The sequence below is a fragment of the Scylla paramamosain genome, chromosome 1, assembly GCF_035594125.1.
Source record: "Scylla paramamosain isolate STU-SP2022 chromosome 1, ASM3559412v1, whole genome shotgun sequence".
NCBI classification, from domain to species: Eukaryota; Metazoa; Arthropoda; class Malacostraca; order Decapoda; family Portunidae; genus Scylla; species Scylla paramamosain.
Genome location: NC_087151.1, coordinates 15,527,501 through 15,539,189, shown reverse-complemented (window position 1 = coordinate 15,539,189; position 11,689 = coordinate 15,527,501). Strand labels below are relative to the sequence as shown.

At 41.3% G+C, this 11,689-nt stretch overlaps 1 protein-coding gene across 3 annotated transcripts in view; it reads right to left on the bottom strand.

Moving 5' to 3' along the window:
• The window catches only part of LOC135101337 (dynein axonemal heavy chain 5-like), a 95,893-nt gene that overhangs the window by 40,282 nt on the left and 43,922 nt on the right, over window positions 1-11,689 (bottom strand). For all 3 annotated transcript variants that reach the window (XM_064005200.1, XM_064005195.1, XM_064005208.1), the window contains exons 2-3: window positions 931-1,068; window positions 5-130 (exon numbers count right to left, since the gene is read on the bottom strand). In XM_064005200.1, the coding sequence (XP_063861270.1) occupies window positions 5-130; window positions 931-1,068 (264 nt within the window). The remainder of the gene's footprint in view (window positions 1-4; window positions 131-930; window positions 1,069-11,689) is intronic.

Sequence of the window (11,689 nt, the reverse complement as noted above, 5' to 3'; positions counted from 1 at the left end):
GTACCTTAGCGTCTGCTTCTTCCTCCTCTTCGTGCGTGGTCTTTTCATCCGGACTTTCCTCGCACTCCTGGTAAAACCACACCATGTTGTTATACTGGCCGGGCATCAGGAACTTGCTGATCTCCTCCAGCTGTGTGGCACAGGCCAATGAGGAGAATGGTGAGTGGTGGTGGTTGTCATTATTATTATCATCATCATCAGCTTCTATGATTAGACTTCTCCACACATGTGGCTATTCCATGCCATTGTAACTACATCATTATTATTAATGTAATCATCACCAGCTTCTGTGATTCTATTTCCCCACACATGTCTGCCTACTATCCGTTTATTTAATGCCACTCCTACTAAGCTTTTAATCTCATTCCTTCATCTAATTCCTGCCTACCTAGGTTATGTCATGCTGTTACTCTAATTGTCTATTCATTCTGTGAGCGGCGCGTGACGTGTCCTGCACTGCATGGGTGATAGATGAACACAGGGTGGTAGACAGAAACCCACAAGGACAGTCAGATAATTAGCCAGCCAGCAAGTGAGACAGAGAGAAAAGGGGCCAGCCAGCCAGCCATATGCAAGCCAAACAGGCAAACAGCCAGACAGCTAGACAACCTGCCAACTAGACAGACGGATGAACAAACAACCAAGCAGCCAGACATACGTATATACAAACATACATATAGCCAACCAGACAATCAGTCAGCCAACCAGCAGGTTTAACAGCTAACCAGCCACACATCCGGTCAAGACAGACACACAAGAGACAGACATCCAGCCAACCAATAAGCCAACCAGTCAACCAGCGAGGAGAGACAGACATCTAAACTGAACGATCAGCAGACAAAGAGCCAATCATACAGAACAGACAAGGAAACAAACAAATAAATACATGGAAATCATACACGTACATAAGCACAATAGGCAGAGACTCACCAGGTTCTCCTCAAACACGTGGTCCATCACCTGATGTCTGGCAATGCCCGCACAGGCCGCCAGCACCTGGAAAATGTACTCATAGCGTGGGTCTGTGTCCCCCCGCCGCGCCCGTCGCTCTTGTTCTTCACGGCGCTTCTGTCACCGGGCAGGAGGAGGAGGAAGAGGAGGAGAAGGAGGAGGAGGAGGAGGAGGAGGAGGAGGAGGAGGAGGAGGAGGAGGAGGAGGAAGAAAAGGAGGAAGAAAAGGAAGAAGAAGAAAAAGAAGAAGAAGAAAGTATTAAAAATATATTAGTAATAAATAAAACACCTTTTCGTTATTATACCACTGTATTGCATCTTACCTGGAATTTCTTTATTAAGGATGATAGTGTGTTTTATATAACATATTTTTTTTTATAGCAAGTTGTGCCTTTGGTTTGTGTGTGTGTGTGTGTGTGTGTGTGTGTGTGTGTGTGTGTGTGTGTGTGTGTGTGTGTGTGTGTGTGTGTGTGTGTGTGTGTGTGTGTGTGAACAGATTATCCATTAAATGACCGAAGTCTCCGTGCAGACAAGACAAATTGTATAAAAGTGAGCAAGTGAGGCACATGCAGCAAGTCAAGAGGCGAGGCGGTGACCGCAAGGCACTACACGATTCAACACACTCATGCACATCACAGGCCAACAGGACACATACAGTGTTCTCAGTCCCGTGAGTCACTCAGTTCAGTTAATCGGTCAGTTTATTTTCAGTCAGATGGTCACTTTATAGGTTAATTTCAGTCGATTTTCATATAGTAGATTTATTCAGCGAATTTCAAGATTTTATTATATATATATATATATATATATATATATATATATATATATATATATATATATATATATATATATATATATATATATATATATATATATATATATTTTTTTTTTTTTTTTTTTTTTTTTTTTTTTTTTTTTGGCAAGTGAAGGTTCGTGAATAATCACCCTTGTAGAACGTCAAATTTTGATGCGTCATTTCACTTTTATCTATTATTATTATTATTATTATTACTTTTTTTGAGATTGACTACCTTCAAGAATAATTTAAGTTAAGGAAAGGATATTTAACACATCTAGAATTTCTTTTCAAAACTATTCCACCATAATTTCTTATAATATTGTGAACAAAATCTAATGTCTAAAAATTCATAGTGTAATTTTAGATATTAAACTAACCTTAGCAAAGTGTCATTTCTTATTATTATTATTCAGTGGTGATTTTCTGAAGATGCTTGGATGTGCGGGGAAGAGAGTTATCAATTTCTATTTTTTTCAATATTTTCAAATGAAATGCATATTACAAATGCTGCATTCAGTTATGGAGAGTTATTTGATGTGACACATAAAGTGTGTGTGTGTGTGTGCGTGTGTGTGTGTGTGTGTGTGTGTGTGTGTGTGTGTGTGTGTGCGTGTGTGTGTGTGTGTGTGTGTGTGTGTGTGTGTGTGTGTGTGTGTGTGTGTGTGTGTGTGTGCGTGTGTGTGTGTGTGTGTGTTTGTGTGTGTGTGTGTGTGTGTGTGTGTGTGTGTGTGTGTGCGTGTGTGTGTGTGTGTGTGTGTGTGTGTGTGTGTGTGTGTGTGTGTGTGTGTGTGTGTGTCGTCAACCATTTCCCGACGAATGTTTCGAAAAGAGTAATCGAGTAATTTTGTTTATTCGACAGAAAATTGCCGAGGCCACGATGGTGGGCGAGTGCGGATCACGAAATGAAGCCCGTGTTGGTGAGGCGATTTCTGTGACCTCTGTTAAAGGGGGAGAGGAGGAGGAAGGGGAGGAGGAGAAGGAGGAAGAGGAGGAGGAGGAGGAGGAGGAGGAGGAGCTTTTAGTTTCCTCACGTCCTCGGCGCCGCCTTTTATCAGAACCGTGAAAGTCATACAGGATGAAAGGAGTGAGTGAAGACAGCTAGAGATTAAGAAATTTATAAAAGATGGAAAGAAGAGATTAAACGAAGGAAAAAGGAAGGACATGAAAAAGAGCGAAGAAAAGAAGGAAGGAAAGAATGTGCTCAAGAAGCAAGGAATGAAGACACAAAGGAAGAACAAAAGGAGAAAATGAGTAAGGAGAGACATTCGGAAATATGGGAATTGAGACAGAATGGAAGGATGAAAGAAGGAAAGAAAAGAAGGTTAAAAGGAAGAATGAAAGGAAGGCACGCCTCCATCAGGCCTGAAAGAAGCCGATATAATCTGCCTTGTCAAGGATCCGCACACTACCACAAGGGATTTTCTAGGGTACGGTGGGGATACAGCTTGGTAGTGGTGGTGATGATGGTGGTGGCGGCATCTTGCAGTCACAGTGTAATTCAAATCCAGACGTGACGCGAACAAGACACTTCTTGACGCCGACAATTTTTTGTTCTATTGGTGGTGATGAACCTTCAGATGCCCTCCTGCACGTAAATAGTCAGGCTTGTCATCGTGCAGAAGGTCCAGACGTGACACACACAAGACACTTCCTGACGCCGACGATTACTGACTCTAATGGAGGTGATGAGACTCCAGATATTCTCTCGCACGTAAATACTCGGGATGATTATCGTGAGAGAGGTGGCGGCCGAGCACAGTCTTCATTGAAATTTAAAATGAGTCCTTAAAACATCGGGCCCACCAAATGTGACGGGTAGTTGTGTTTATCGCTAATCCAGCCACCACATTATGACGCGGCAAAGGAGACGCCTTGACATACACTGGCAAGGGTCACACAAGGCAATCACTGTCTTCCCGTCCTTTGTTGCTGAGAAAACGTGCACGCGAGGCTTCTTAGGTTGATGAAAGCAAACGGAATTGCAGGCACATACTCGCCACTTGCACCTCACTGAAGGGATTGACAGGAAACACTGGGCAAGTTTTCATTGCCTCGTGTGTTACTCCTCTGAGCTGCAGGTTACTTCTTCAATGGGCTCTTACTCATCGACGCGGAAGGTTTCCTCTGTCGGCCACGTCTCGAGTAACTGTTTTCCTCTTAAGAGTACCAGTAAAACTGGGCCGCAGCTCATGAAGCATTGACGTGTCGTTATCGAACGTGCTAACGCCTGTTCTTGGTAGGCGAGTTGACCTTCATCTGGATGGGAGAGAGGAACATCATTCTATCACGTCGTGTATGGGTCGCCTTACTGCAGTCTGGTTTAGGATACAAGGGTGGTTTCATTATATAAAAGTGATCTATTCAAGAGTGGTTTCAGTATGTAAAAGTAATCACCCGTACAGTCACTAATGTTGGTTGCTGTGGCGTTGTCTCGGATGTTGGTGTGGCAGCCATGACAGCAGCAGGATAAATGCATGAGAGCCTCGAACAATTGCTCCCCTATAGGAGGAATTCTTGTCTAGTGTGACGTACGTGATAATGAAAAGAACCGAACATTCTATTCTTGACTAAGATTACAGTGTCAAGGAAGATGAAAGGAAATATCTATACGAAAGGAATCGTGAGTGAGAAGGAAACAATGAAAAAAAATTACATTTAGCAGGACGCTACCAGGGAGACACACACACACACACACACACACACACACACATACTGTCCTTCCCAACAGCGTCCAACCAATGTTGTATTCATGGAAATCTGGCGGAACATGTGTTGTAGGAAAGTTGGTTTCCTTATTATATACACAGTGAGGGTTGAGAGGTGTTGACATTCTTTCACTCTAGAGGAGTCTGGCGCTGCGGGCTGTGGGGTGTGTAGGGTGCGCGAAAAGCTTTCGTGTGTATTGGTTGGGCTTCGGTAGAGTCGAGGTCAAAAGTTTAATAACGTACAACACTCACTTCAGAACATAAAGAAAACAAGGGAAGCCGCAAGAAGCCATCCAATCTACACGTGGCAATCCTTGTTTATAACGTGCCTACCTATATCCACCTGTCATCCTCATCCATAAGTTTATCTAATCTTCTTTTGAAACTTCCTATTGACTCAGTACTAACAACCTGTTTACTGAGTCTATTCAATTCCTTTATCACCATATTTGAGAACCAGTCTCTCCACCTCTCTCTCTTTTTTTTATTTTATTTTTTTTATTGAACTTTACCATGCTTGAACCTGTTATTTCTTGTCCTATCTTGATTACTGACCCTGAGGATTTTGTTTGTCAGCTTTGTTATATCTCCTATACCATTTAAATGATATTTGATGACCACCATCTTTCAAGTGATTCTAAAAAATAAAATAAAACTAATGAATAAATAGGTAAATTAATGAGTAAATTAATAAATAACTAATTTTCATAATTGCATTGCGTTTTACCTTTTGAATTCTTAGTTAATTTTAATATATTTCGCTCAAAGTTAATTTACAAACAGTAAAATTCTTTGTAAATCAAGACAAAAATGTCATATATCATTACTGCTATATAATTTCCTCGATCAGTAAATCATCTATCTATCCTTTAATAAGGCTGAGGGAAGGCAATACAGTACAGTAGGAGTGAGTGCAGTAGGTTAATGAGCTTGTGACTGTGACTGTACCAAGTGTATTCTGGCAGATGGCTTGCTGAACTGAGCTGCTCTCAAGGAAGATTCAAACGAGGGACTATACATTTCGAGGCTGCTGACACAACTGACTGACTGATTGATTGACTGCCTTAAAACGCCACAACAACTGAGTCTTATGGTGATGTTGCTCAAGTACGGATAAAAGTAACAATATTTGACAATTGTGTGACGCTTGTGTTTTTCAGAAGGTATAGAAAGTAGCATTGCTCTATTGGAGTTTACCTTTGAAATACACAATGAATACACATTGTTACCTCAATCAGTACATTTTCGGCCTGGTTCTCGAGAATGTATAAAACTCGTAGACTGCTTCCTTAGAGACAGTCACCTTGGAACTCTGACTGAGAAAGGTGTATGGAAGTAAAAAAAGAAAAAGTGAGCAAGTGGGTAAATAAAGAAGAGCTGGAGTAAATTAACAAAAATCAAAACAAAAACAGAACGAGTAAGTAAATAAATAAATAAGTGTGAAAAGATTGAAGAGAGAGTATAAGCGAGTAAATGACTGAGTAAATAAGTGGGAAAAAAATAAAATGTAATAATTAATAAGCAAGTAAATAAATATATAAATAAGTGAGAGAGAACTGAAGTGAGTTAGGGATAGGTGGAGAAAGTAAAAAAAAAAAAAATAAATAAATAAAGAAAAGATGAGTAAGGGTTGGAGTCAGTGAGTGAATAAGTAAAACAGGGCTGGAGTAAGTGAGTGAGTGAAGGAGGATTGTAATAAGTGAGTAAGACTTGAGTAAGTAAGTAAGTGAGTGAGTAAGTGAACGAGGGCTGGCTGGAGTGAATGGTTTTGTACCCTCCGGATAAACTCAGCGCCTATAGCCACAGGTTTCATGGACGCGGTGGCCCTGAGTCTCTGCATGGCGGTGGCCGGATGGTGCAGGAAGGGCGGCTGATCGCACTACTGGTGAGGTGTTACGTACATGTAAGCGTGGACACACAACCTTTACTCTACTGTGTACTCATCCCGGGGTCGTGGTTGTGTGGCTACTGTTACTGTGAGAAAGAGAAGGCTACAATCAATTCGCCGCTGGAACTGGAACTGACTGGTTCTTGTACATTTACCTGTGAAATGTATGTACCGGAAAATATTATGTATGGTAGGGATTTGTAATCAGTTCTCCGATGTTCTTACGTCTAGTTGCTGTTGTTCTTATGTTCTTATGTTCTTATGTTTCATCTAACTGATAAAAAAATATTATACATATATATATATATATATATATATATATATATATATATATATATATATATATATATATATATATATATATATATATATATATATATATATATATATATAATAGAGTTACAAGTGGCATACTGTTATTAGTCATCAAAAAGTTAAAGGGTTGCAGGTTGTGAGTGAGGGGGGCAAGGCGGTATAGCATTCCCGCACTGCCTCGCCTCGCATCACCTCACCTCACCTGCCTCTCATTACTGCAGGTAGGAAACCGTCCAACGCTCACCTGCTGACCTCATGACCTCTCCGCCGCAGTCTGATAATGACGCGGCGTAACCTTGCGCCACTGACTTTAAACATGTCTGTTCAATGAAGCAATTGGTGGTATTGTTTTGATTCCTCCTCTCGTGGCTCGTGACCGTGTAGCCCAGCCACGGTTAGAAATGTGGTGTTTTCTTTGGATTATTGCAACACCACTGCCTGTCTATTGTGTTATGTGTCTATCTATCATTTCATCTATCTCTATCTATCTATCCATCCAGTCATCTATTTTTTAATCAATCAATCAATCAATCAATCAATCAATCAATCAACTAATCAATCAACCTATCTGTCTACCTATCTATCTATCTATCTATCTATCTATCTATCTATCTATCTATCTATCTACCTATCCTGCCAATCTTTATCTATGTATATATGTATGTAGCATGGTGGGCGGTTACCGGGCAGGAGATGGTAACGCCCTTCCGCTGCGCTGCGTGCGTCATTTCACACTCCACCAAACTGACTCCCTGAGGGCGTCAAGAAGAAAAAGGCGTGAGTGTTGTTTGGGATAAGCCTCTGAGTGGGCACGCGAGGCCTTCACACGCCAGCCAGACACTCTTGCTCACGTCCAGGAACAAAAATAGTCACGGAGGTGCGGAGAGAAAACAGTTCCTTCCCTTTACCGAGACACACGTTAAGAATAAAGATTCTTATTATTTATTTATTTATTTATCTATTTATCATTATGATTTTTTTAGTTGCTCTGGTTTGAGTGTTTGGTGTTTTTGTTAAAATTGAAATATTAATCTCTTATTTTTAGTTTTAGTTGAGTTGAAGGTTAGTTTTTATTTATTTATTTATTTTTTTGTCTTTATCTTACATTATTAGGAAAGTAACATTATGCTGATAAACGAAGGTAAGTCCAATGTATTTTTCCTGAATTAGAAAAGCAACATTAATAAGGAAGATACATTGAAAACCTAAAATAAGACCTGTGTTCACCCTCGACATTTTTTTTCTTTCTTTACTAAATCGATAAGCAATTAGAATTAATAATAATAAAAGAAAATACTTGTACAAAAAAAAAAGTATATATATATATATATATATATATATATATATATATATATATATATATATATATATATATATATATATATATATATATATATATATAATTGTCAATCGTGGACTTATTCTTTCCAAGCCCCCCACCCACACACACACACACACACGCACACACACACACACACACACACACACCATCCCTTCCCTCATTTACTTGGCACGACATTGTAATCTGAAGCGCCTGCAATTTTTACCGCAGCCGCTTCAGGTAAGAAAAAAGACGTAAATAAAATTATATATATATATATATATATATATATATATATATATATATATATATATATATATATATATATATATATATATATATATATATATATATATATATATATATAACCCACAGGACACTTACGGGCCCACACAGACACAAGAAGCAGGACACTGTAATGGAGGAAGCACAAAGAAGCGTCATATCCACAATCAAGAAGAATATGATATGCTAAACAGACCGCCGCCGCCCGCGCCTTATAGGAAAAGAAAGGAGTTCGAGGGTGAAGGTTCAGGCAATGGAGGAAGTGTTCGGCCAAACGTCGCTGCATCTCGGACTTTGTAAAGCTGGGACGGTGGACTTTTCTCCCTTAACCTCTCTCTAGACAAAGTATAAGTTTAAGAATTCTTTATAATACGTGATGCGTGCTTTTCTTTCCTCTGGTAATAATCATGAAACAGTACTTTTCATTCGTTATCAGTATAGCCACCAAGGACTGACGAAAGGAACAGTAATACACACTATAGGTAAAAACTGAAAGGTTCGCATATTCATCACTGGAACTGCGTCAAGAACAATCTGGATTATTAACATGCTACTTCCATCCTGAGCGCAGCACAAACAGCGTCACATTGGGCAGAATCTGACGTGCACGAAATTGAGCGGCGACCATTTGCTAGCTAGACTCTTTTCTCTCAAGATTTTGTTGTCATATTTCGCTCCGTATGTCTTGAAGGAGCTACTCAGTGAACGACAAGCTGTTCTGCGATGCCAAATGAGCTTCTTAGTAAGTCAAAGTAATGTTGTGATGGCTACACGCTCTGTCACTGCTCAAAGAGTGAGAGAAGTAAGTATTAAGGCAAGGCCTTGTCATGTATAATACATCTGACGCTGTTCGCCATTCGTCACCCTGAAAGTCAATGAGAAGACACTAGTGAATTTACTTCCCCGTAAAAAAGAAATCGTCCCTCATCCTCCTGCTCGTTGAATTTTGCCCAAAATGATATTACCTTCCACAGTAGTCTACACTCAGCACAACACAACACAGCACACAGCACCAATCAGCTACGTTTGGCTGCACCGTATTTTCTAGGTCTGTGTGTATGTGTGTGTGTGTGTGTGTGTGTGTGTGTGTGTGTGTGTGTGTCTGTCTGTCTGTCGGGCGGGCGGCGCGCGGCGGCCAGCATGAGCCAAGGCTCGCGGAAGGGGCGTCATCACCTGCAGCGTAATGAACTCCAACCCGAGGGAGAACGGGCGAAAGAAACTCATGGTGATGGAGGGCGGGGATTGCGGCGCGCGGCCCTGCAACACAAGGCTTCGTATTACCTTCACCTGCCTGGCCTGCGACACTAATGGCTACAGTCGCCCTTGCCCCTACCACATACAAGACTACGTACATTCATACCTGGCCTGCAATACACATAGTTATCCCTGCCTTGCAACGTACACGGTTACAGTCATTCCTGCCTTGCAATACACATGGCTACAGCCATCCTTACCATGCAATACACGGCTTACAATGCCAAAGTCATCCTGCAACACACACAAAAGTCACAGTCACTTCTGGAATTTAACAGACCAACACGACTGTAACAAAAAAAAAAAAAAAAAAAATCGAGACAATTGAGTAGACATTTTTCTGTTCATATACCACTTGCCAAACCTTTTTCACACGTGATTAGTAAGGACTGTAGTTATTTCAAGGCCCTGTCACCATTATTACAGCATTGGACCTTTATTTTCTACCTTTTTGTAGCCTTTTATCAGACCCCCTATTACAAAAAAAAATAAAATAAAATAAAAAGGAGGAGCAGCATAACTCAAGCACAACAACCAAAGTTACCACCGTGTCACGTCTTCCTTCCCCTTGCCTCGATCATCAGCGGTTGGATGACGGCCGTGGCGCCCTCACCCCGCCTTCATTACCAAGCAGGAGTAAAAAGAAAGGGGAAATAGAGGCGGACAGGGGAGCAGAAGGGAGGAAATGGAACTGCCTGCCATCTTTCCTCCTAATAAGTTCAATCTTTTTACTTGCTTATCTTCCTCTTAGATCTTGCTTTCATCTTGACTTTCTACACCCACGGTAAAGGTGAAGATATAGGACAAGGGAGTAGGAGGAGCAGAGAGAAAAATTAAATAGCTTGACATATTTATCCCCTCCAACTCATTTAATCTTTCTACTGCTAATCTTCTTAACTCTTAACCCAAACTATCTAGCCCCATCAAAATTTTAAAGAACAGGGATACACGGGAGACAGGAGAGGTAAGAGTGTACTTAACCAAGCCCCATCCAAACATTGCCCTCCCCAGCATCTCAACTCATTTCAAACTTTCTATTTGCTAATCTTCTTAACTCTTAACTTTCTGTCACGGCTATAAAGAAACAGACCAAGGATACACGGGAGAACTACGAGTATAGTACTTGACCCCAACCAAAGCAAGACCTCCCCAATTCCTCTTTTTTCCTCATCCCGCCCTTCCCCATCTCATTTCGTCCCGGCGCCCCGTACGTGTATATCTAACCCCAACTCACGCACGCTATCCCCAACCTTTCCTTTCCCTCTCCCTGCCCCGCCCCCTCCCGCCCCGGCCCGCTGCACCATCCCCGTCAACAAGCAAACATTTCGTCAGCTCCCGCAGCCTAAGGAGCCTCATTGGGTGCTGCTAAATATAGGCCTGGAAAACCTTGCACGGCCGCCCCCCTCGCCAACACACGTACACACACACACACACACACACACACATACACACACACACACACACACACACACACACACACACACACACACACACACACACACACACACACACACACACACATGCGCTTGTTATTAGCAGAGTGACAAATTTGATATTTCAGTAATTTGTCATTGCTTAGGGGAGAGAAAGGTGGTGGTGGTGGTGGTGGTAAGTAAAGTAGCAAGGGAATGAAAGATGAAAAGTTCACTTAATCTTTCCTCTTTTTTTATTTTCATCTCTTCTTCCTTCTCAACTCCTTTATTTCTCTGTTTTCCATTTTCTCCTCCTTCACCTCCTCCTCCTCCTCCTCCTCCTCCTCCGGCTCCCCACCTGTACTTCTCTTGTATTTTCTCTTTTTTTTTTCGGTTGAGGTTCGCCACGAATGTTTTTTTTTTATTCATATTGCTGCTGCTACTACTACTACTACTACTACTACTACTACTACTATTACTACTACTACTACCACCACTACTACTATTACCACTACTACCACCACTACTAGTATCATTGTTATTATTAGCAGATTAAAAAAACAAACGACAAGATTTCATTTCTCACTTACTCAACACACACACACACACACACACACACACACACACACACACACACACACACACACACACACACACACACACACACACACACACACACACACACACACACACACACACACACACTCACACACCAAACAGACAGACAGAGGGGGGGAGGGGACGAACAGAGAACTTGAAG